The sequence below is a fragment of the Mauremys mutica genome, chromosome 20, assembly GCF_020497125.1.
Source record: "Mauremys mutica isolate MM-2020 ecotype Southern chromosome 20, ASM2049712v1, whole genome shotgun sequence".
NCBI classification, from domain to species: Eukaryota; Metazoa; Chordata; order Testudines; family Geoemydidae; genus Mauremys; species Mauremys mutica.
The window spans coordinates 13,607,777-13,633,600 of NC_059091.1; the positions used below are offsets into that span (position 1 = coordinate 13,607,777).

The 25,824-nt window shown below is 45.9% G+C and overlaps 2 protein-coding genes across 2 annotated transcripts; one reads left to right on the top strand and one right to left on the bottom strand.

Moving 5' to 3' along the window:
- The first annotated feature begins 443 nt into the window (after positions 1-443).
- LOC123353858 (maestro heat-like repeat-containing protein family member 2A) lies at positions 444-16,247 on the top strand. The gene is made up of 14 exons (XM_044995288.1): positions 444-549; positions 1,965-2,107; positions 5,554-5,676; positions 6,552-6,705; positions 7,256-7,354; positions 8,638-8,789; positions 9,319-9,462; positions 12,108-12,200; positions 12,672-12,741; positions 12,852-12,965; positions 14,013-14,086; positions 14,350-14,472; positions 15,171-15,254; positions 15,915-16,247. The coding sequence occupies exons 1-14, from the start codon at positions 510-512 to the stop codon at positions 16,065-16,067; spliced, it is 1,566 nt and encodes a 521-aa protein (XP_044851223.1). The 5' UTR covers positions 444-509; the 3' UTR covers positions 16,068-16,247.
- A 2,053-nt stretch (positions 16,248-18,300) lies between these two features.
- On the bottom strand, positions 18,301-22,861 carry LOC123353787. Its single transcript, XM_044995198.1, has 3 exons — positions 22,847-22,861; positions 20,823-21,707; positions 18,301-18,477 (listed from the first exon to the last, which is right to left on the bottom strand). Exons 1-3 carry the CDS (start codon positions 22,853-22,855, stop codon positions 18,301-18,303), a joined length of 1,071 nt encoding a protein of 356 aa, XP_044851133.1. The 5' UTR covers positions 22,856-22,861.
- Positions 22,862-25,824: the final 2,963 nt, after the last annotated feature.

Here is a 25,824-nt window from a genome sequence, read left to right on the forward strand (position 1 = left end):
GGAAACCAACCACCCAACAACCTTGGGTGCATTCTCCAAGGCAGTTTCTTCTCTTTCTTTGTTTGGTGCTTTTATTTTATATAAATTCAACCAGGAGCAGATTTTCAGGTAAAACCAATATTGGAAAGTGGGGTAAACAGAGAGGGACCAAACCAAAATTCAAAATGATGCTGAGAGAATGAGAAATTCTACACTGGAGCAAATGTAGCCTCCTATTGAACTGCTTACATGTATGGGCCCAGATATTGAAATGTATTTAGGTTCCTAAAAGCTACTGATTTCAGTGTGAGTTAGGAGCCTAAATACCTTTGAGGATCTTGTCCATGTAATTACAGCACATACCTGGTCAGCAGGAGATTATGTGGTATGCTACAGTCACATTGATGTCATAATAGTGCTTGCATAATCTGAACTGGCTATCCTGGCCATGACAGACTGAGAGGCCAGCTGCCTATCAGTACAGGAGCTCTTTGGAGAAAGGACTGGAGGAAGTGTTGAAAGACTAAAACATGAATAAATTTGTGACTGAGCAGGAGGTAACCGAGAGAGGTAAGGGTCAGCACTGTATTTTCTAGATCCAGTCTATATTCACACACACATTCAGAAAGCATAGGCATACAGATAGATTAGTTGTAATGTTCTCCATTTCTATGACCAGAACCTCAGCTGATGTAAACCAGTGTTGCTCTGTTGTCTTCCTTGTACCTGTGTTGATTTACACCAGTTCAGGACTTGGCCTACAGCCTCTGGAGCTGGAAACTTTCCTGAGAATCTCAGTTTGTATTGAATGTTATGGGGGAGGTCTCCCTACTTTTGTCCCAGGTGTTTTATGTTTATTATGTTTATTATCATTTTGTGTCTTCTGCATCCATGGAGCCAAGATCTAGCTGTGGAATCCTCAGAGATGGGGGAAACTAGAACAAAAAATGCAGAGGGACTTCTCTTCTGGCTGTCTAAATGAAGCTCTTCTAATATCTTAAATGCAGGATAAGAAAGCATGGGGGGTCACACTTCTTAGCAACACTAGTGCTCCTAGTCCCACACTATCACTACTGCAGCTAGATGGGCAGTGTAGGTTACAGTTAGGATTCAGTTTGCAGTGTTAGAACTGAAGGATGCAATTTGCATAAAGGATGGGCAATCACCTAACCTCAAGCAGTCTTTCCAGGGAAAGGGAAATCTTGTCAGTTCCTCCTTCATGCTTTGGAATGCTGTTACCATGGAGACAGATACATATGGCATTTCAGATTTCTTGTTAAATATTAAGGCTCCTGGAGAATTTCTGCCCACAGCTAAGAGATACATGGGAGATAAAATCCTGATTTTTTTAATACATCAGCTATTTCATAGTTTCATAGAGTTTAAGGCCAGAAGGGACCATTAGATCATCTAGTCTGACTTCCTGGATTTCACAAGTCATTAAATTTCACCTTGTAGCCTTACACTGAACCCAAAAACTTGTCATCTGGGTGCTCAGGATTTTTGAAAATGAGGCCCTGACTAAGCAAAACTCTTAAAGCATGTGCTTAACTTTAGGTCTCTTTGTTGGCTTAGAGTTAAGCATGTGATTAGGATGCTGAATCAGGGTGTAGGTGCCTTAATATGAATTTAGGATCTTAAGTTTAGGCAACCAGTTTTGAAAATTTGGGCCATAAAGTAGTATTCTGTATGCTATCAAACCTCATCAACTGATAGTAAAGAGGGAAAGGAAGATTATTTTACACAGGGATCTACTCGAAAGGAGCAAATTTTCTTCATTATGATTTCCCCCCAAACACATTGGGTCCTTCAGCACACAAACCTGGTCATCAGAAGGAAGGAAGAGGATTTACATGATTCCCAGGTCGTCTTCTCCTCACAGTGTTTGGGCACCTGCAGAATCTTTACTGGATAGTGAATTAAAGAGGCCAGCACCAATTTGTACCATCAATGGTAACCAACTGAATCCTTTTATTTAATTTCAGGTGTTTATAATGCGGTTGTTTCCCTCCTGGCACATATGGCTGACCAAGATAAGAACAAAATTGCCCTCAGGATTGCCTCTATAGCTAAGACCAAGCTGGCTAGTGTTGTGAGAGTTCTGCTGGAGAAACTGCAACAGGATGAGGTAGGGCAGTTTCAGGAAATTAAATCTGCTTTCCATGTGTCTACACCAAATTCTGCCTGACTTCCTGGGGGAATGCATGGGGGTAATTCAGTATAGAACTTGGTCTGGTGCGCCATCAGTATTAATCCTTCTGTCCTCAGGCGTGAACTCATCATGCAAAATGCTGTTATTACAGATCAGGATGATATAATGCTCTATAAAAAGAGCATTGTCCTTTTACACACAGTGGAGTACATGGGTTGTATATAGTAAAAGTACACTATAGGACTAGCAATAATCTTTTTTAATAATACTGTGCCCTTCTTTAGCATCTTCATCCAAAAATCTCAAAGCACTTACCTAATACTAGTGAATTAAGACTCACAGCACCCTTGTGAGAATGGTATGCACGATCCCCATTTACAGATGATTTGTCACAGGGAATTAAGTTACTTGCTCAACACCACTTAGCAAGTTAGTAAAAGAATGTGAATAAAACCTAAGTGAACTGACTCCCTGCTCTTATTCCTAACCAACACTCCTTTCTTATGATGACATATTATTGAGATTATAGCACTGAAGGGACCTTATCTATATATTTTCTATGGGGAGAATTCTGCAACAAAAAAAGAAAAATGATGTGCACAGTATTTTAACATTTCTGCAAATATGCAATATAATTGCACCAGTTCAAATTATGTATTTCAAAATCCCTGTCAGCAAGTATGTCTGTATCAATACAGACAACAAAAAGGATTGAGGAAATGTTTTTTGACAAATAGATTCCTTACTATGCATATTAATACAGAACTCTGAGTATAATTCATTTAAACTCACTACAGAACCATATTTCCGTCATCCCTCAGCTGCAGTGCAAAGACTTGGTAGAGTCAGGGTAATAGAGGAGCTGAGGGAGAGGGAGGTAAATTGCTGGGAAGAAGCCTGGGTGTGAACTTGGAGGGTTTCTGGGTATGGGTGGGAAAAGTATGAAATGGTTTTTTTGGGAGGGGTGGGGAGGAATTGTTAGGGAGCTCCCCCCATGCAGACCCTGGCTGACTCCTAACCTCTCCCATTCAGTAAGGCACATCTGCCCCTGTGTTCCTCCACCCCTGCTCATACACCCACTCCGCCCATCCCCATGTGGCTCTGTGCCCCACCCAACCACCCTCTGTCCCTGTGTAGCTCTGCACCTCCTCCCCCATCACTGTGTGTCTCTGAACCTCCCTCCTGCCCTGTAACCCTGGGTCTCCACTCCCATTCAGCCCCTCCCCCAGTCTGTCCTCTCCCACTAGCCCTTATGAGCAGAACTGAACTGCTTGTCTTGGCCTCCTAGTACTTTAATTATTTGAATTACTTGATTAATTATGAATCTCTTTTGGTTTTAAAGAATAAAATTGTTGCCTAATCCAGAGATACTTGTATTACGTAGTGCTTATGTATTCATAAATTATCAGTGACAATTTTCAATTAAACAAATCCTCCTGACATTTAAAAATGAATGGAAGGAGCTTCTCCCCAGTGGAGCTGTGTGTTCTGGTTGCAGTTTGCAGAAGCCTCCTTTTCAAGCAGCACCCCTGGAATGTTTAGCTAATCGAGAGATCTGATTGGCTCTGAACATTCCAAAGGGCTTTATGACCTTGGCATGCAGGTTACCTAGATTTAGAGACTCCCAGGAGACAGAGATGGAAAAGATCTATTGGATCATCCAGTCCATTTCCCTGCGAATGCAGAACCATTCCAAATGGCCATTTTCCACTGGTTTGGCTAAACTAATTTTAAAAGCCCCTAATGACTGAACTTCCACTATTTTCCTAGGAAGACTATGTCATAACCTTATAGACCTGTCTCACAGGTGAGGCATTTTTCCTGTTATTAAAGTCTAAACTGTATGTCTTTTTTTTTAGTTTAATCCCATTACTCCTACTTTTACCTAAATGTATTATACTAAAAAATTCCTCTCCCTCCTTGATGTTCACACGCTTCACATAGTTGTATGGTATTATCATGTCTCCCTCATAGCCATCCTTTGGCCGCATCTGCCGTAGACAGTTCTTTCAGTCTGTCTTCAGAAGTAGAGGTCTGCTCGGGCCCAGTTTTGAAGCCCAACCTGAACTGGCCCCAAGCCCACTCACCTCACCTTGAGAGGGTTGAATAATTTTCCATCCTGGTCCCAACCCTTCCCCTCAAACCGGATATTGCCACCGCATCCTGCTCGTGGAGCCGGTGCAGCGGCAACAATGTTCAGCAATGGCTTCATCCTCTGACACTGCCCCCTGTTGTGCCGATCCCATGGGCTAAAGGAGGAGAGCCGAGCTGACCTGAGCCCAAGAGAGTCAGTTGTTTTCTCATCCAACTTGAGCCTGATGCCTGTAGTCAGGTCCCATTGGATTTGGGTCAGGTTGCAGGGCTCTATTCAGAAGTCAATTCTGCCACCCCCCGTGCATTCTTTTTTGCTCTCCCACGAATTACTTCCAATTTGTTGATCTCTCTGGGAATGTGGTGCTAGAAAATGCAATAATCCAGATACAGTCACACCTTAGATGAACAGAGGAACTGTCGTCTTCCTGCTTTGTGCCATGATCCCTGTGTGGAAAAGACCCAACCCACATGGCTCTTTGTGGTAGCCATCACCCCTTGCATACACACGTTGACTTGCTTTTTCACGGTCACCCCCAGGGCACTTGTTGCTTCCCACTTTTCTCCTCTCATTATGTCAGTTACCTCCTTTCCAGATGTGCTAGTTTGCAGTTTTCTGAAAAGAATCTTGTTCTTCGCTCAGGTTTTTAATTTCTCTGTTTCCCTCTTTATTTTTTTTCTGTCCCAGCTGATACTAAACTCCCCCATATTTAGTATCATCTGTGAATTTCTACACTGATGGGCCTCATAAAAGACACCTTTGAGTGTGCGACTGTCAATGAAGATCTAACTGCTGAGCTAATTTCCCCTAGGAGCTGTTGAGGACTTACTGCGGGAGTTGGGTATTTTGTAATTACACATTTACCAATTCTGTCTGGAGTGGCTAGAGCAAGGGCAAGGGGCTCCTTTTTATTGTTTGTTTTCAATAAATGAAACTCAAGAAGGGGGCAGTGAAGGAGGCTTCTTCTGGCTTTTTTTCTCTGCATGAAGATTAAAATATGTCAATTGTTCGGCTGCTTCTGAAGTGCTGCTAATGCGGTGATTGTGGAGGGCGTGGCATGTTTGACATCAGTTAAGCCAAGGGATTAGTTGTGTGAGCATGCTGGCTGAGGAGTCAGTATGGCCTAGTGGATAGGACTCTGGATAATGACTCAGGAGACATGGATTCTCTTCCTGGCCACGGACCTGCTCTGTTCTGATAAGACTTGGGCTAATCATTTCATGTTTGGATTGGAAGCTCTTTAGGGCAGGGGCTTATTTGTCAAATTACTGTGTGGTCATCAAGAAAAACTTTTCCCAATTGTTTGTTCTCTCTTCTGGTTTGTCCCCAGCAAAACAAAATAGACATTTACTATATCCTGCAGAATGTGTTACAGCAGGACACCGGGGGCCTAGAGAGAAGGCTAGTGAACAAAATTATAAGCCTAGCCTCAGAGCAGATGAGACAGACTCGGGTAAGTTAGTTCTCCTGAGCTACTAATCAAAGGATCCAAAGCTTTAACTAATTAAAACTCTCTTTGGGGGGGGGGGCAGAGTAAACTATATACTGAAATGAAAATGTATTCTTCTGTTAGAGGCCCACACCTTCCTCCAGACCAAAGCCCAGGTCCTAGACAGCACTTGTGCACATGCATAAGATGGGAAAACTCACATGTGAAAGTTACACATGTGCTTAAGTGCTTTGCAGGATCATAACCCGAGACACATGATCTCAGACACAGAGACAGGCCTATGGTTTCTTAATGAGCACGTCTTTCCCAAAGTCTACTAGGGATTTCATTTTTTATACTGATGTTATGTGGGAGGTACTCTGATACTATAGCGATAAGTGCAGTATAAAGCCCTAAGACAGACAGACAATCTGAGCTATCTCCAAAAGCAGCAGCATTGGATTTAGAATCTAGTTTGGCAGCAGGAAAACCCATGGAAAAATCCCTCTCTTGTTCCAAAGGAAGTCAGCCTCCTTTTGGGGGACAGTTTATTCCAGGAAAGCTCTCTGAATATTGTTGAAGCTGCCCAGTCTGTCTCTTACTACCTCCTTAGGGAAGGGCGGGGCAAAATATCATGTGACTATGGTGACCAGTCATCCACCACAAGGAGCTACTAGTGAATAGTCTAACCAAGCAGCTTGCAAGCAACTCAAAGGCTGAAGATTGTTTTGATTCAATGAATATTTATAAGTAATGACTCTATCCACAGAAAGTTGGGTGGGTTCATTCACAACTTATGCACAGAAATTAGGACTTGACTCAACTAAACAACTCTGGCTAGTGCAGCCGGCTTCAGTCACCTCAGTCTCTCTCGCTCTCTCTTTTTTTTTTTTTTTTAGCAAGTAACAAATGAACTTAAAGTGGCAGCTAGTAACACCTTAGTGACGCTGGCACGCTGCTATTTCATTGATGTGATGTCTGAGCTGCGGTGTCATCTGTACCTGCCGGAAGAGTTTATTTTAGTTACACTGGGCAACCTGTCATCAGCCTATGGTATGGTAACTTCCATCTTTTGTTTCAAAGTTATTGTCTTTCATTTAAGGACAGGGGATTACTCTCTCTACCTAAAAATATTACAGCTAAACAGAGCTCTGCTTGAGTGTGTGCGTGTGTGTGTGGAGAGACACAGGATTCACTGCTCTTGCTAGTTCGGGCTTCCAGATCATGAGCTATCCAGACAGAGGTGCAAGCTGTAACTTCTGCCCCTGACTGAAGTTCCTTAAGGATGGGAATGAGTGGAAGATCAGGTCCAGTGGAGCTCTTCTCCACCCCACTTCCCACCCGGCCCCAGTGCTCTCTCCCCTTACGCTGGGAGTGAGTTGGGCATCGGGCAGAGCTGTGCACTGGTGGAGGATTCCCCTCTTCAGGGTGAATCCCCCACTGGCTTTCAATGGCTGCTGTAAAGCCATCCTGCTCTGCTTACACAGTGCAAAATAGCCCAGGAGCCCATAGCATCCTGCCCCACAGTGTTTCTAAGTGTGTTCTAAGAAGGCGGAGAGCAGCCGATTATCTGTCTTCCTTCTCTTCTGGCCTTTCTCTGCAGCACTTAAGTGTATCCGTTTTGTGAGAATGACCCTGTATGATATGGACTGCATGCTGGAGTTAGTCAACGACAGCAGGATGAGACAAGCATTTTGTGGTGGTAAGTGCCAGAACTTGCTATAGGTGCCCAAAATGGATACTTAGGGGGTTTTGGTACAATTGAAGTGACTGACCAAGTTTGCAAACAGGCCCTGCACTGTGCTCCCTGCCCTGGGTTGCACCAGGTGCTGTGTTCCTTGGCTCCCATGGCACTCAGTGAAGTTGAGAGTGCTCTGTACTTTGCAGGAGGCGCTGAGCATTTGAAAGTTCAGGCCCTTTATGACTCATGGATATAATTTAAAATAAACAGACACAAAGGCTGAAGCTGCCCATCTGCCGGCAGTCTCCTGGGGGAGGAGGTGAAGGGAGCAGATTTCAATACTGTACATTTAAAAATCCCATTTCCAACTTCTTCACCCATTCTCTCCCCTTAGTTTCTTTATCATCATCTCCTTTCACCCTCTTTCTCTGTCTTCTCTTCCTCTCCACTTCTCTCTTCCTTTGCTTTTCAGGTGATGCTCAGTAAGGGGTTAATCCTGTGCCTTTGAGGTAAATGGGAATTTTGCCATCAACTTCATAGAGAACAGGATTGGGCCCTAATTCTTCTTAGCAAGGACACTAGATACACCTACCTTTAGGGCAAAGTGCTCCCCACTACTTCAAATCCCAGTAAAGCCAATGGCAGTTAGGGGCACTCAACATCTTTCAGACAAACTGTAACTCAGGATGAAATCATACAGTGTTAGGGTTAAATAAACAATAACTGCAGAGGACACAAGTCATTTAGAGGAGAGCTTGCTGAAATATTTTGATTTTTAATTATATTTTCCATAATTTTCCCCCAAATTTGATGAAAAACAAACCTGAAAAATGTCCATGACAATTTTGATCAGGAAGTGTGCGTCCAGTGTTTTGGAGCATCTAAAGAGGTGACTGAATTTTTCAGATATTTGAAAAATGGAAATGATTTTACACTTTGCAATTTTGAAAGAAAAAAACAACTATCCGTAAAGATTTTTAATTTAATTTAAACTGCTTTTTCAACCAGCTCTAATTAAGAGGTAACAAGGAAGGGAGAAAAGATTTGTCTTCAAATGATGGTAATTGAAATAAGATTGAGAGATCTGCAAATTAAAAAGCCTTTTGAGAAACAAGACACGGAATGTGGGGGAAGAGAAATAGCTCAAAATTGATGTTGGATTTCAGCGTCTATTCCTGAACTAAGCAGTAGCTGCCGTGGAATTGTAGTAAACTTTAGGCTTGGGTGTGTTCACTGATAAAGCAACTTCTCCTTGTTACCAATATGTCCTTTTCACATTGCCTGTCTTCTCTCCTTCCATGCAGTTCTGGAAAAATGGTCAAGAGCAGTAAATTTCTATTTCGCTAACTGGGAAAAGTGCTCATTCCGCAGAATGGATGCATCGCAATTCTGCGATCCAATTCTTCCTATTTATGCTCATGTGACCAGCAACTGGCTGACCTGTGAGGAGCCGGAGGTGAGAATTGCTGGCTTTCTAAACCTTTAGCAGAAATTGTAACATTAAATTCTATGTGTCTGGCACTCATTGTGATGATGACATTTAATGGTAGGTCCTTTTGGATGGAACAGAGTGTCATGTAAAACATCTAAAATCCAAACATTTATAATGTCACCACAACGTGGAAATTCTGTCTGTATGCAGTGTACATGGATTCTAGTTTTATGCACCTAACGTGCAGATGAACGCGGGATAGTGGGCTAAATTAATTCCTCCATTCAGCCCCAGTGGAGTTCCAGCAGGGATGAGTTGGCCTAGAATGCATACTAATCTGGGGAATATCTTACCTGGTATAGTTGTGAGGTGCATTAGGATATAATCCTGAAAACCAACCCTACGAGTCCTGGTTCTTACCAGGAAATATTGATGGGCCCATTCCTACAGTGTAACAAGGGAAGGTGCACTCATTGGAAGTAGAAAAGGTGTGCCCATTGAATGATATTGAATGAATTCATAGGAACATAAATTCTGTGTCTCATCTATGCAGCTCAAGCAGGCTATCATCAAAGCCCTTGGTCCCATGATGAGCCTCCTGCTACACAAAGAGGAGTATCAAGATCAGCTATTTGAACCGATCTCATGGCTCCTTGAGCAATATAAGGAGAACACTGATGTTTTTCACATCACCAAGGTGAGGTACTGCTCCTTAAGGTAACTGTCTATGTGTCTGCATATATGAACTGCATGAGGAATTTGCTGCCAGTGGGGTTTCCTGGTTGAGACAGTGACTTGTTAGAAAATAAATATCCACACAAGCTCTGGGTTTGTACACGTGGTGAGCCAGGCAACAAGATCTGTAGGTAAATGCCTCTTATGAAAAGCATCCTCTGTTTCCTGGGGAGGATGATAAGGAGATAGAAAACAAAACACCTACCCCCCCACTCCAAAAAGATCCTCCCTCCTTGAGATTTCCCAGTACATCCCGTCAACTCTGCGTCTCTGTTTTAGTTCATAAGCTCCTCAGAGCAGGGGCTGCCATATGTTGTCTCTGGTCAGTACCAAGACAACTGTCATTGGTTGAAAATTAATACTAAGGAGGCTTGAGAGTCATTGCTTTGGATTATGGAACTAGATGGATCTAAAAGCATTGCCTGTCTATTTCATCTCCCGTTCTGTGCAGTGCTGTTGTAGCCATGTTGGTCCCAAGATATTAGAGCGCCAAGGTGGGTGAGATAATCTAATTAAAGATATTGTCTCACTCCCCTTGTCTCTCTATTTCATCGACCCTGAATACCACGTGAGCAAGAAGTAAGGGGCCATATTCTGTCTTCAGTGGGGCTACACAGTTATAGATGTCTCGTGAGTTCATTTACAACTTCTTGGTAGTGATATTTACTCACCATCTCTGTTGGTTGAAGCTTTCTGGTACAGAGTATGTGGTCACTTTTGGGGTTGAAATACCCATTGATTTGGAATATTGGACTTGTTTGATAGCATCAGGACACTACAGAACTGCTTCAATATAGTAAAATCTGTAGATGGCATCAGAGACATTCTGGAAGCTTGAAGCAGCAAAGGAGAAAAGTGTTTAGATGCAGGAAGGAATTCGATTTTCACCTTTTTTATCAATAACCTGGCAGAGGACATAAAATCTTCCCTGCTAAAGTTGGCAGATGAGATAAAAATTGGGAAGTGGTAAAAAATGGAGAGGACAGATTCAGAGAGATCTAGATCACTTGGTAAACTGGGTGCAAACAAAGGTGCTCACATTTACATTCAGCCATATTTAAATGCATCTAGGCACAAAGAATTTAGGCCATACATACATGATGGGGGATGCTGTCCTGGGAAGCAGTGACTCTGAAAAAGATTGTGGGGATCATGATGAATAATCAGCTGAACACGAACTCAAGCTGTGTCCAAAAAAGCTGAAAAGCATAAAAAGGGGAATCTCAAGGAGGAGTTCAGTGGTTGTTTTACTTCTAAATCTGGCACTTGTGTGACTACTGTTGGAATACTGTGTCCAGTTCTAGTGCCCACAACTCAAAAAGGGTGTTGATAAATTGGAGAGGAGATTGAGAGAAGAGCCACAGTGATTAAAGGATTAGAAAACATGCCTTACAGTGGTAGAATCAAGGAACTCAATCTATTCAGTTTAACAAACAGAAAGTAAAAGGGTGTGTGAACCACATTGGTTCAGCAGGGGTAATCCTACTTTGTGGGCCGAGGAGGCCATGGCCCCTCATCTCTGCTGGGCATGCTTCTGCTGGAACCAGGATATAAAAGAGAGCCGCTCAGCTCAGTCTGGGATGGCTGCCGAAGGGAGCAGAGGTGCATTGCAGGCTCCTGCAGAGAGACTGCCAGTGCTCCAGGATTCAGAGGCCAGCCGGACTGTGGCTGCAACCAACGACCCCCAGCCACCCAATGCCAGAGATGGAGGAGAGACCACAGAATCCCTGAGTGGGAAGTAGCCTAGGTAGACTAAGCACTGATCCAGTTGAGGCGCCAGGCTTTGACTTGGCATGTTTTGGAAGGATCCCCGCTGATTTGGTGGCAGATACCCCTGCGGCAAGACAGGGCCCTGGGCTGGGACCTTTGGAATAGGTAGGAGCCAGTAGAGAAGGGCTGGTCACTAGGCAACACTATTTTGCCACAAAAGGTGGTTCCATTGACTTTGGCTACTAGGCTGCATTGCCATACCTAGAAGGGGAGCCCTACTGACTCAGGCTGTTGGGCCGTGAACCCTCACCGAAGGGCTGCTGCGCTGATCCCGACCATTAGGCTATGCTGCCCTAGGAGCCAGGACTGCTGCGGTGGCTAGGGAGACTAGGCCAGCTGGGCCGCCCAAGATCTACTTCATTTCCTCCACAACCTGGTACCACCTGACGGGGTGGACCTATCCTGTGACAGGGTGACTTCATGACAGTCTATAATATCTTACATGAGGGAGTCATGTTTTATAACGGGCTCTTCAGTCTAGCGGAGAAAGGTGTAACTTGATCCAATGGCTAGAAACTGAAGCAAGACACATTCAGAGTGGAAATACAGCGTCCATTTTTAATGGTGAGATAATTAACCTTTAGAACCATTTACCAAGGGCCGAGGCAGATTCTCCCTCACTGATAGTTTTTAAATCGAGATTGGGATGTTTTTCTAAAAGCTCTGCTCTGGGAATTATTCTGGGCAAGGTCTGTGGCCTGTGTTATACCGGAGGACAGACTAGATGATGACAATAATCTGTTCCGGCCTTGGAATCTACGAATCCCCTGAATCTGCTTCAGTCACTACATATTGCTCCTGTGTGTGCCACCATCTGACTTTCATCCTCTGTTGCAGAGTCTGAGCCAGCTCTTGGAGGTCTCGGGTGAATATAAGATCCCTCTCCCTGACGGGAAGTTTCAAGCCATCTGCAGTGCTCTGCACAACCAGGTGAGGGGTGGTTTTGCTTGGATCCCTTGAGCTTAGGCACAGCAGATCTGAAGCATATTAACAATCAAAATCTATGGAATGATAGTGCAGAGCCTGGGGACCGCCTCATGCCTTACTGATTTCTGCAGGCTCAAGAGTAAGCAGGTAGTGGTCTCGTTTTCTTAGCTAATATCCAGCTCAGTTTGTAAAGCATTTTTTCCATAAGCCGATTATCAGGGGGAGTCAGATTTGTACAGTAAACACTGTGGCTGTGTCTTGATTCGATGAGCTCTGCTGTTCAAAACACTTTAGCATCTCTCATCTAATGTATTGGACATTGTGTTTGATTCTTGCTGTGCATTCAGTACCATCAACCTGGGATTCAGACCTCTAGTTGGACAAGTAGAAGTGGAAGCTTAGAAATTAATTGAAAATTTTCTTTTCAATTGCTTCTGATTAGTTTTTCTTTGACCATTTCCCTTCTTCCCACAGCTCTGTTCTCAAGCTAAGCCGCTCAGCATGGAAAATCACGTAGAGCTGGTCTATTGTATAGTTCAGCTAGGTAAGGGGAAGAGACTGAGTTACACATTAGTTTCCTTGTAACTTCCTTTGTAAGGTAGGGTAAGAATAAGAGTTCTGTCATCAGTGAGGACGTGATTTCTTGCCTTGCAGCCCGTTCTTCTCCTGATGATCTGATAGCCTTTCTGCACTCGCAGCTGGAGATTGAGAATGAGGCTGTTCGTGTGGCATCTCTGAATCTGCTCAGAGCTATTGTTGGTGCTGACTGTAAGTAACACAGGAGCAACTGTGCCAGCTGCCCTCTTGGCCGACATGCTGAGGGTTGAGTTGGGGACGTCCAGGGCAGGGCCGGCTTTAGGAAGTGCGGGGCCTGATTTGTGGGGCTTGTACTCACCGGGCGGTGCCCTGAGAGTTTGGCTGCACTTCAGCGGCGGGTCCTTCACTCGCTCCGAGTCTTCGGTGGAACTTCAGCAGTGGGTCCTTCACGTGCTGCTGAAGACCCGGAGCGAGTGAAGGACTCACCGCCAAAGTGCCGCCGAAGACCCATAGCGCTCCCGGGTGAGTAAAAATTTAAAAGGCCACTGGGCGCGGGGTCCTGTTATGTGCGGGGCCCTGTCAGGCACGGGGCCCGATTCGGGAGAATCAGGGGAATCGGCCTAAAGCCAGCCCTGATCCAGAGCTAAAAGCATGAGCTACTATAGATTGAACTAAAGAACCAAGGCTTTGTAGGCCCGGCAGGGCTGTAACAGACTCATGGCCTCTGCAAATGGGGCACAGAATCTCTATAACACACAGTCACCAGTGGTCTGGATATCCACTAAGGGATCAAATGCTGCCCTAAGTTACCCCCCTATGGCCACACAGAAATCAACAGGTTCAACTAAGTGCTGAATGTAGCCCAAGATATTTTTCAACTTCAGATACAGAAGTTGACTTGGGGCTAATGCACATTAACAATAATCAAAAATAAAATAATGCCCCTGACTCGATAATCGTCAGTATTAGACACTATAGACTAGATTCTGAGCTCTGTTAGACTGAGGTCAATCTGTGTTTACACAGTATATCTAATTCTTTTATACTATTTCCATCATGGCAGTATGATGGCACTATTTATAGAACTGGAATTACTTTAGATTTACACTAGTGTAACTGAGACCAGAGTCTGGTCCTATGTCTTCCCCATTGATTCTGTGTATGAGAGAAGCTTGGGACTATTCTTAAATAGGGCCTTTTGAAATCCAGGATTCATTCCAATGTGGAAAGTGAGTGTGTGGAACAAAGAAGTACTGTACACCTCTCCTTATCTTTCAGTGCCCGAGACAAGACTGAAAAAGTTGCTGATTGTGGAGGCAGTGAAATCCACTTTCAGTGATCAGAATGCTACGGTAAGATTGTGTGTGGAGCAGTGAAATATTTCAATTTTTTTCAATGATATGGGATGAATGGACATCTGGGTGAAGCTTTCATTCAGATCCAGAGGAGAGACTGCAGACTAGAGAAGGCATGTCATTCTCCTGCCTGTGTTAAATGGATCCATGTTTATAAGCCAAGGAGATCAAATCAAAAGCATAAGGACTCTCATATCCTATCTCCTATCTCAGGCAGAAGGGATAACAATAACTCATGTGTGACATCTCTACCCTTTCAGGTGAGGAAGGCAGTTCTTCATTTCATCCGGAGGCTGCTCAGCTCAGAAAGTGTGGAGAACTGTGCAGCATGGGATATGGTAGCACATGTTTTCAGGGAGTTCAGTGTGTCCACCAGCAAACTGGTAAGGATTGGATCTGTGATCTGTATTAACATAAACAGTTCAACTTTACAGTAAGTTGTTGAAGATCTTAGCTCTGCCTGGCCCCTTTTCTACAAAGTTGGAGCTTGTGGCAATACTCTCCAAGGGCCTTTTTTTCACACACACGCACCCCCCCCCCCCCCGCCATCTTAAGGAAGGCTGCTTGTTCTCCTCGGGCAGTTTTGCTCTCCTTTACACTGAAATCAGTAGAGTCAATCAATATTTACTCCGGAGTAAGTAAGAGCAGAATTAGGCCTGTTGATAGAATCACACTCACTACACACGAAATGACCAAGCTGGCTGGGGCATCAAAAAAAATAGAGTGGATCCCCCTGGTTCTGCATAGTCTGAATGCTTTTCCTCTGAGATAAAAAGATGAAACAGTTTTTCAAATGTAAAGAAAATTAACCCTGTTGGGGAAACTCTTTTGTGTTCAGTGAATCATTCCCTTCACTTTAGGGTTTTCCTAAGCCTGGGATCTGACCCACCAGTTAGGAGTTTCCGTTATTCTCTTCCCTTCAGATGTTTGTGCACTTCCAGTGCAATATAAAAGCAGGCATAGGTCAATGTTCAAGATGGTTTTGTAAGAGAAGGACACTGATTCTCTCGCCAGTGTCTTGCTACTAGCTAATAAGTTCTATAGAGCTGTCTCACAGCAGGGTACAACACTTCTCACCCAGGCTATTCCGGAAGAAAACACGATCCAAACCCTGTGCACTGACATCCTGCAATGTCTGGACACCTCAGTCACTGGAATGACCCAAGTAAGTGACCTGCTGCTACTGCTTCTTGAAATAGGGACGTTCTTCCTTACTTTCCTTGTACCTCCCCACAAGGAAGCTTTTTGCACAGTCAGCATAATGGAGGAACAGCATGTCAAATTCATGTCAGGGATGTGACCCCTTCATCACGGAGTAAGTGGTTCACATTAGAGAAAAGATAGAAAGCAACTGAACTAGAAGGAATCATGTTGCAGAGATCTTCTCTTCATTCTTTCCACTGTCTGAGTGCAACTGCCCCTTAGGTCCCCCATGAATACTTCTGACATTTAGATTTGGTGATCCTGGATTTGAACAAATGCTGGGGCTGGGACTGTGCCTTATATAGGTCTGTAAAGTTCTGGGTGAGTTGATGGTGCCATCTAAATAGCTCCATAATGCTCTAATGCAGGGAAAGAGGATTCATCTCTGGGTGAGAGCCAAATTGCTCACCAAAGAAGGCAGAGTATTTAAAAGACAGTGAGGGGGCATTGGACAGGTGGAGTGAGATGATGGGGAGAGAGAGATGAGGTGATAGGTAAGGGAAGGGTCAGTGATGAATAAAAGGAGAAGCTACATGAGAGAGGAAGGGATTCCGACAGCAGGATACTGGAGGTGGGGGAATGGAAATAGCTGCGTACTGAACAGTCTTGCTCTTCTCTGCAGGTGTTATGGCCAAGGCTTCTCGAATATGTGGTGCCAGATCAGTACACTGGTACTTTGAAGCCTCTCTGCAGATGCCTTAGGGAGCTGGCTGAGAAAAAGCAGCAGGAAGGAGAGGAAGCTGCTTCCCTCGACTACGGTGGACCAGGTTTATAACAGGAACTCTTTCATTTATTCTCTCCAGGCACACTATGCAATGAACAGGTTCAGTCTGCTCCAGTTCTCTCATCTGCAATGAGAAGGCTAAAATGAGGGATGGTCTTGTGATTACAACATGGCCATGGGAGGGAGCTAGGAAATGTGGGTTCTGTTCCCAGCTTGCCACCAAAATTCTGATGTGACCTTGGGGAAATCACCTGATCATTCTCTCTGGTGTGGGCTGTACTACTCACGGGCATCTAAGCTGTTGCTGAGATGGCTTTGTCTGTGTGTATAGGCTACAGATACACAGAACTTGTTGTGATGATCTACTCTCTCTACAACTTGATGCCTGGGAAAGACCTACTTCTCCCCTCCCCCCCACATTGCTGTGTTACTTATTTATTGCATGGGCTGTTCCTATGTGTGTCTGTCCATGTTGTGATCCAAAGTAGATCTCTTCCTGCAGCAGTTTGGCAGCTACCATTTTAACCAGCCTTGTCCTACCTCCTGACCCCTGCTCTGTGCCACTGGTGGCTAGCCGTCCCAACGGCTATGTGGGGAGATGACACCAATATAGTGAATGTCCCTGTCCAATCCCAATGCTGTTACTAGCAGGCTAGGCAGTGTCTCACTGTGTTGGCTATATCCATTTCCATCCGATGCAGCATTTTAAACAAATGCAAAGTATTGGCTGGAAACGTCATGGCCTGGTGTGTCACATTTATAATCGCTGAGCTTCCAGAAATAAATGTAAGACGATAGGTGTGAGAGAGCGCTTTGGGGGCAGGGAAAAAAATAGCTTGGTGTGCCACAGTGTTGTGCCACCAGAGAGCCAGCCACATTTTGCGGCCTTTGCTGGGATCACCAGACATACTCTCCCAGAGCCAAGACTCTTGTATCGTAGTTGCCTGCTCTGATCAACAGCCATGGCTCCCCTTGGAGCGGGAAGAAGCTATATTTGGAGGAAAGAGGTGGAAGGACAGGGCAGTCTGAAATCTCTTGACTTCTCCCTTACACATAGGCTAAATAGCCCCCTCCTGAGCCAGGAGGAAGCATTTTTGTGAATGTCATCATTCCTCTTACTGTCTGTGGTTTACAGTTCTGCTCCAGCTGTTAGCCTCCATGCTCTGTTCTATTGCCATTTGCTTCATTGTTGAGTGACAAAATTCATATTATAAGAAACGTAAAGGGTGCTTGGCCCCAGACAAGCCAATTTGTAAAGCGGGGAGGGTGGAAAAGATGACTAATGCTTTTGGGCATTTTAAACTGATTATGCCAAGTGTGTAAGTAAATGCTGCTGCAGCTGTGTGGTGTCTGCCTGTAAGGCAGCAAAAGCCTTGACAGCTTTGAAAGCCCCACAGGCACTAATTCCAGGTGCAGTGTGTGTTTGCAATAAGCTGCCTACATCCCTTTCTCAGTTGCCTTTTCTGGCGAAAGCTGCATCCATCTGTCTGTGTCTCTGTAATCTCTGTTCAATAAACCCTGCCAGGCTGCACTTTATCATCTCTCCATTAGGACAGGCAATGACTGGGCTTAACAAAGGAGGCCAGAATTCAGTTGGGCCTGGGAGCATTCTGAAGGGGCATTTCTCTGATGCTGGCCTGCCCTTTTGATACTGCTTCAGCAATGGGTCTGGGATGGGCTGGAAGGGCCAGAGTTGCATCTGAGCACAGCAGGGCATTTGGGAGGATGGACTGGCCTGGAAGGATGGAGATGGATATGAATTCTCTCCTGGCTTAGACAAGTGTTGGTATGATGACTCTTTTCTGCAGAGTAGCCCAATCTTTCTCCCTTTACTCCATCCTGGGTCTGAGTCCCTGGGTCCTATCCAGCTGAGGAGGGCTAGGCAGGGTCTGTGCTGCCCAGTGTTAGCTGCAGAGGGATTCCAGACATGAGGTGCGTGCACTCGCTTCCCTGGGGAGTGAGTGCACACAGCAGTGCACAAGGGCCCTGGATCCAGGGTGGCTTTGAGAGAGGATACCCAGGCCCCTCCCAAAAAAAAGCAAAAGCAGAGAAAACCAGAAGCTGTTACAGAAATAATATATATTTGAAAAATACCCAGCCTTGGGTGTGTGTGGCGGTACCCGTTTCATCTTCCTGAAGTTCACAGAGGCCAAGGAAGGCGGGAGGTGAGGTGCTTTTAAATGGGGTGAATGCGGTTCCGCCTGCGGGAGATCCCACCATCTCAGCCTACTGCCCACTTGTCCCCTGGCCTCCTCTGTCCCCCAGCTGCTGGCGGCCTGTGGCTTCAACCGTAGATGACCTCCTGAAGATCTTTCGTACACCAGTTTCCCAAGGAGCGCAGGCTGAGCTGGGAGGGGGTGGATCGTGGCTCTTCACCGGTGCAGTTGCAGAGGTTGTGGGACAAGAGCGTTGTGAGAGCTTCCCGTGCCCTCCTTCCTGGTCCACTTCCTGATGCTTCAATCTACAAATATCAATGACAGGGAGGAGTTGGTGGGAGGAGCCTTCTCTAGCCCCTCCTCCTGCACATGGGCGGGACTGTCAGCTGTCACTCTTGACAGCAGGGTTTTGTGGGACCATTACAATGTTCCTTAGCTGGACCCATTCTCTAACAGTTCCTGTTTGAAAGGCGCCTCGTGCCCCAATGGCTTTGGGCTGGAAACAGGTACCAGCAGGGGGGAGGGTTCATGCTCCTGCATTTCTCTGCAATCTTTCTTGCTTCTAGGGAAATTGAGAAGCACCTATAGTCCCCTTATTTCACTGCCAAGGGCCCTTCCAGACTGAGGGGCTCTGGGGGGCTTTATTTGCCAAAGAATCCGTTTTCTTCTGATCCCCTGTAATAAAGGTGTGAAAGCACAGAAGTGCAGTGACGGAATGGGTGTTTATTTCCTGGCCCATGTCACCTGCCATGGGCTAGGGCTACGGAATGTTAATATCCCGCTACATGGCAGGGTTTTACCCTTTTAGTAGGGGGTCAGATGTCACCAGCTACGGAGCCTTGGGCTGGGTCAATACTTGGAGCAGAGCCCTCTAAAGATTAACCAACTCCTTCAAAACCAGAGTGAGTCTTCCCTTGGCAACAGCACCCCAACTCCAGTTTAGAAGGCCTGAAACTGTCTATGGAAAAGGGTTGGTTTTGACACACATCTCCCAATCCACCGGTTCTCAAAGTGTGGGTCGCCAGGGCTGGCGTTAGACCTTCTGGGGCTGAAGCCGAAGCCTGAGGGCTTCAGCCCTGGATGGTGGGGCTGAGGTTACAGGCCCCCTACCTGGGGCTGATACCCTTGGGTTTTGGCTTGGGTCCCCTCTCCGGGGGTTGTGTAGTAATGTTTGTTGTCAGAAGGGGGTCACAGTACAATGTGATCAAAATCTCCCTTTTTGACATTTTCAAATGATTCTTTGTTTTGGAATTTTACTTCATTTACACTTTGAAAAGGTCAAATTGAAATGACATATTTTACTTGGCATGTGAGAAATGTTTTTGGCTGATCAGTTTGTAAAATTTTGTTGCTATGATTTTGGTTCATCCTGGTTCAACCTGGGAAGATGGTTTGGTTTTGTTTTGTTTTGTTTTTAAAACACAAAAATTCTTAGGGGATGGGAAAACCATTTCCCTCCCAGCTGTGCTCTTGACTCCACGTGGTTATGAATGAGCTCATGAGACACTCCTAAAAAGAGTCAGGGTATTAACCCTTAGCAGGCTGGTCCATATTCCAGCTCAGGTCACTAACTGGGCCTCCCTCAATTCTTCTGACAGTTTTTCAGTTCTTCACTTCCTGCCCCAAAAGTACTGTTCAGTACTGCTCAACAGCTGCTGTGCTCCACACGGCGCGTGGCCGTGGAGTGCAGCGTGATCTTTGACCGGGATCTACCTTGCCGAGTGGTTTGGGAGGCTCATTCAGTGTTTTTAAAGCACTCAAAATCTGTGCATGAACCGTGCTATAGAAATGCAAAGTGGTGTTATTCCTTGATGTGCTTAATATTTGTTGTTAATACCTTACATTTCCACTGGCTCTTCGATCCAAGAATCTTAAATCACTTGTATCTTAACAAATGGACTCCTCACAGAACCACTCAGGCAGTATTATTTGCACAGAGAGATTGCACTTTCCTTAAAATCACCCAGGGAGTCCTTGCCAGAGCTGGGAATGGAACCCAGAATTCTGTCTCCTCTTCCTCTGCTCCAACCATGAGCGTGCTCTCTTTCCATACTCTCTGGATGGAGAATGTGCAACAGGGGGCGTGTTACCCTCCCATCCTGTTCAGATTTGAGAGCAGGCTGGCCCCTGACAGCACAGATGTTCCAGCACTCCAATGATTAAGTACCATAAGTTGGAAACAAACAAGGGGTCTGGGGCTAGGGAGCATTAGTAGTTATGTCTAGTGTGGTGATGCTGACGGGCCCCAGCAGCAGATCAGAGACCCATTGTGTTAGGTACTGTACCACTGGCACAAAGACGCTGCCTGCCCCAGAGAGCTCACGCTGTTAGTATGAGATAAGTGGCTACCGCCCGGCAGAAGGGGAGTGTAAGGAGATGCTGCTGCTGCATGATAACTGGTGGTCGCAGCACACCAGCTGCTGGGCTGTTGTCGAGCTTTGCACAGGCATCCCAGCACAGAGGAGTTTGAAGGAGGGCAAGGAAGTGGCTTTGTGGAGGTTTACAGGGAGCGTCCTCCCCTGTGGGATGGGTGGCCGGGGAGAAAGCACAAAGGTGCTTGTTTTAAAACGTAACCGAGTTAAGTCCCATAAGCTGGGAGCAAAACAGGTGTCCCGGGCCAGGTGGCATTGCTTCTCAACCTCACACGTACCTCACAGTGCCCCGTCTCTGGGCTGTGCCCACATGGAAACCGAGAGCCTCTTTTCCGCCCGGGCACTGCATCCCCTGGGCCCAGCAGTGGGGCGAGCTTTGCACGGCGGACCTCCTCCTCCTCCTCCTTCCTGCATTGCTTTTGCTGTTTCTTTGGGGACAATTTTTTGGTGGTGGCTGCAGAGTGTAATGATGTGGGCACTTTGCCTTTGCTGGGCAACAGGCTGCTCTGAGGCTCTGTCCCTGGCAGCTGTCCCGAGTCTTTCCCCAGAGACAATGAGGGTGTGCCCCCCGGCACGAGTAACTCAGAGGCAGCCTCCTTTGTGAGGGTGTCTTCAGGCTCCTTCAGGTTTTCACTCACCTCTGGACCAAATCCCCTTTGTGTCTCCAATGCTAGATGCTGCTGACTAGAATCTCTGTCCTTTTGACCTTCAAATTCCTTCCCAGATGGTCTGTGTCTGTTGCCTTCAGCCAGTGGTCCCCCGCTTGGTGCGTTGGGATTGCTGGGTACGGTCTCACAGGTCAATGTTTCACCTCGATCCTTGGAGCTCTGAGTGGTGTCACTGGCTCTTGTATCTGAGACCTTCGGGTCCTCCTCGGAGCACCCGCTGCATTGGACGCTGGCATCACAGCTGCTTCCTGCCCGCCCTTCTGCGTTGCCTGGTTGAGAACTGGCACTGTGGGACGGCTGGTAGCGTGGGAGCTCGCCATACGTTCTGTAGCAGGGGAAGTAGCCGGTGGAGACAGCGGAGTCGCTCAGGATGGAATCCTCATCTAAGAGGCAGTAGCTCTCCGAGTCCCCAGAGCTGTTCTCAGGGTGTTCTGGCCTGGAGAACGGAGGGGTGGTTTTACCCTCTATCTTGAAACTGTGTGAGATCGAGCCCAGCTGGAAGGCAGAAACAAGCCAGCTCAGACAATATAATCATCCTCAAAACCACACCTGCCTTTGACGAGATACTGGCTAAACACCACACTTACTGCTTCTTTTCATCAGGCCCAAGCCTGCAACTTTCCTCCCCCACTACACACACCACCCATGCAAGCCTGTGGGCCAAATTTGCCATTGCTCTGAGCAGTGGTAACTCCAGTCTTTGTTTTCTGCCCTAAACTGTTGGGGAAGGTGGTAGTGAAACGGTTTAGCCCAGAGGTGGCTGCACTGGGGTGGTAAAGCAAAACGATTCCTCTTTATAACTTGCATCTTAGCTTGTAGAGCTGTTTGGGATCATTGAGACAAAAAGGTGCTATCTGTGTCAGGGGTTTATTGTTATAACCATAATCTCCCTGCACTAAAGAGTTACGCTCCTGTTGACGAAGTGAATTCCTTCATATCTACCTGATCAGTGCGGTGCCTTGGGACCATTAATGCATATTATCCTTGCAACTCCCCTGTGAGTTAAGGAAGTGCTTTCCCCATGGGGGCAGGTCTTTAACCCTGTGATCACCGTTGCCTTGTCTTTAGTTTATCCATATATACTCCGTGGGAGGGGCATAACCCAATAGACACTACTTTTTCCTGCCTGTTTTTTCAGATGGATTTGTTTGCCGAACATGATAGTATTGAAGCCTTCAACCAATATCTACCTTCCTCCCTATCTAGTTGTTCTGCCCTTCCTCGCTGGAGTATCTGAGCACCTCCCCAAAAGAGACTGGGAATGGCTGACTCATTACACACATTGAATCTAATTCCCCATGTTCAGTATTCTCACAAACCTCTTGGTTCAAAACTGTCTGTACTGGGCCATCTTGTATTAATCACTACAGAAGTTTTTTCTCTCAATTAATTAGCCTCTTTGAGTTGGTAGGGACAACTCCCACCTTTTCCAACGTTCTCTTATATATATCTCCCGTTACTATATGTTCCCATTCTATGCATACTGATGAAGTGGGTTTTAGCCGACAAAAGCTTATGCTCAAATAAATTTGTTAGTCTCTAAGGTGCCCACAAGTACTGAATCCTGTTTCTTTTTGTGGATACTGACTAATCACGGCTGCCACTCTGAAACCTAACAAAAAGAAACAGGGTACCTCACTCATTCGGGACTCCAGTCTGTTCCTCTGTATTGCTCGTGAATGGCGTCCAAAGCTCCTGTGTGTGCACCATCACCAGAAATCTCTCTTCACTGCCAGCCCTGAAGCATACCATCTGCAGTGATTGTTGCCTGGGACAACTTGGTGTGGTTCCCCTTCACCTCCTCCTCTTCTATTCCTACACCCATTTCTCATCGCTGAGCTTACGGAAACGAGAAAACATGCGGAAGGACTAAGAATCGCAGCCCAATCCTTTCCCCCATTTTGCCTGTCCATTTGCCTTCCAGCAGGTTTGAGAAACATGCCCCCCCATGGCCATCAACAGGAAAGGAAGAAAACTTGTGAAGAGACAATGACTCCTAGCGCCATCGGCTCTCAAATCCAGGGCCGTGTGTGTGTGGTGTGCCCGCCCGCGCAAAGGGTAAGACCACATATCGAAGAGCACTGAGCAAATCTAACCAGTTGCTGTGGAAGCAACTTGGGATCTTTCCTGATGGAGATGAGCCAAAGGGCGCCTCAACACTCCCCTGTCCAGCAGCCAGGTGGTAGATAACACATTAGACAGAAACAGAGTCATCCCACTCCGACGTTGCAGGGGCAGTGTTGTGTATTTGGTTGTCTATGGGTTTTGTTACTATGGCAACTGAGTTAGACTATTAATGGATAGCTCAGCCGGTTGCACAACCGGCTGAGTGAGCTCTCTGTTTCTGTAACATAAAATGGAGGTTTTGGTGTAGCTGTCTGCTCTCTGGCCTCAAGTGATTGTTTCATACACCGGCTGCCGCCAAGGACTTAATAGGCAGTCATTTTGCTCCTGACATCCCAGCAATCTGCAAATATGTCCTCGTCACAAACCACACCCATGTCCTGACACAAAAACAGTGTAACACGATGTCAGGGCTTCTCACTTGGGATTTAGTCTCTGGGTGTGAGATTCTGCCTTTAAAAGCAGCCGGAACAGCGTTCATTTAGGATGGGCTTGAGTGGCAAAAAGGATGAGGACTCCTGTTTGTAGGGAATTGATCCCAACATTCTTTTATTTGCTTTCAGTGGTTTCCAACCCTTAAGTTTTCTCCATGGGAGTTTTGGAACCAGGAAAAACTCAAATACATAGCTCAGTATAAGACACCCGTTACACTTGGCCCTCCCCCTTGAAATCAGATCTAAGATCAGGCTCACTGAGACACCCCTTCTCTTCCCCAAACACTCATTTAAATTTGGCAATGGAAAGCTTTGTCGTTGGCAAGGTGGGGGAAAATTACAAAACCCATTGTGGATGCTCACGCCCGTCACGGTGTAATTTATATATATGTACATTTATTATCCGATATACCCCGACATGCGACTTATGAACCATAAGAAGGCACCTGCTGCCTCCTATGCTCTGCCAAGGCAGAGCTCCTCCCATCTTTGGGATGGACTGGACTGTCTCTGCATTTGTCTACACAAACCCCATCATGAATAGAGAGGGATTTCTTGCACGGGGCCTACTGTAGCAGAGCAAAGAGCAAAATGTGTATCTGAAATACCTCTGAAATTAACTTATCCCCCATCCTGTTGTCAAGATGATGGGGGAAGTGGAGCTGGGGGAACAGAATTTCTATGAACTGCTGTGTAGCCCCAACCACTGTATGCTGCACTTTGGTGACCTCCCCAGAGAATCCTTGCCACAGGGGTTGGGTTGGCTATTCTGTGTTCCTTGTTCCCTGGCTGAGGTATCTGAGTGTGCACCTGCCTACCTCTCACCTCACCCAACGCTGCATTATAAAGAGTTACCAGCTCCTACCTACCCATCCAAAATCAAGCCAAGATATATTCACTGGCTTCTGCTTCAGCTTGGCTTCCTTCACCCTCCTATGCATGCTCCGCTTGCCTCATGGTGCTTGCATTTGTTCTCTATTCCCAGGTTCCGCTTTTTTGTCGATATACCATACTCCATCCTTGTGCCATTTGTATTCAGCAGCAAATTCTTGATGTACAAAGGACACAGTGTTAAGAGTCGCCCTGCTTTAATTCTAGGAGCTGCCTCCTCCCGTCCTATCATCCAGGGTTTTACCTTTCCTACACTTTCCCTTCTACACAGAGAGAATCTTATACTACGAATGATTCCAGCAGCTCCAGTGGAGTGATTCTGCAGGATGTCTTTGCCAGGTAAGCTATTCAGCAAAGGAACAGGAAGGTCCTGTGAGGTACGAGCAACATGGGCAGAATTTCATCTCATGGGATCCTGGCAGCTGAATTGAGTGGAGGAGTTTTGGCACTCCAATGTAAAGTAATTAGAACCCTGAGATCCCAGACTAAATGAAAAAGAGGAGGGACGTTTTTTGGAGCTACTATGAAAGGACCAGTAACCTGTACCTCTCTTCTCTCCACTGAGTCTGCTTGACTGTTACTATGATGGGATTCTTCATCTGCACTTAATGGGCTTATCAACCTCACATCCCTTCATGGTACGAAAGATGTTTTTTCCAGTTGGTGGTTTCTTGAAAGTGTCCTCAGAGTCACCTATTAATATTTCCAGGGAAACTGTAGAAAGAGGAGATTAGGTGCATCAGCTAAGTGGGCCTGGGGGAGATTCTTATGGACGAGAAGATTTTTTCTGTATGCTTCCCAGATGTGTGAGACAGAATGAAAGAGGTTGCTGCTGGATTGCATCCCAAACAGGAAGATTTGGGGTTACACAAAAACATCTCAGATCCATTGTAAGTGCTGCAATTTCCATTGACTTTGGCAGGGTTGCATCCACTTACTTGAGGGCTAAATTTGCTCCATTATGGCTAAGGACACAGTCAACCAGGCCAATTAGAATAAAGAACTGACCTGAATGTTCCACCCCAAACTCAAACCATAGTATTCCCCAGAGCCAAGACAGTTTGGTTAACTTTTCATTTTCACCTCTGACTACGTCTCCTGGGCTTAGGCGAGACCAGAAACAGGATGGAAATATTGTCAGAAAGGTTAGTCACTAGGTTAGT

Bases quoted from the DNA above. Each gene is read 5' to 3' on its own strand.
- LOC123353858 (XM_044995288.1), top strand. From the start codon at position 510: ATGAATAAATTTGTGACTGAGCAGGAGGTAACCGAGAGAG. The intron at 7,355-8,637 runs GTAAGTGCCAGA...CCTTCCATGCAG, and splicing joins GAGACAAGCATTTTGTGGTG to TTCTGGAAAAATGGTCAAGA. The intron at 14,473-15,170 runs GTAAGGATTGGA...CTTCTCACCCAG, and splicing joins GTGTGTCCACCAGCAAACTG to GCTATTCCGGAAGAAAACAC.
- LOC123353787 (XM_044995198.1), bottom strand. The intron at 18,478-20,822 runs GTACGTGTGAGG...TGATATTTGTAG, and splicing joins CAGAGACGGGGCACTGTGAG to ATTGAAGCATCAGGAAGTGG.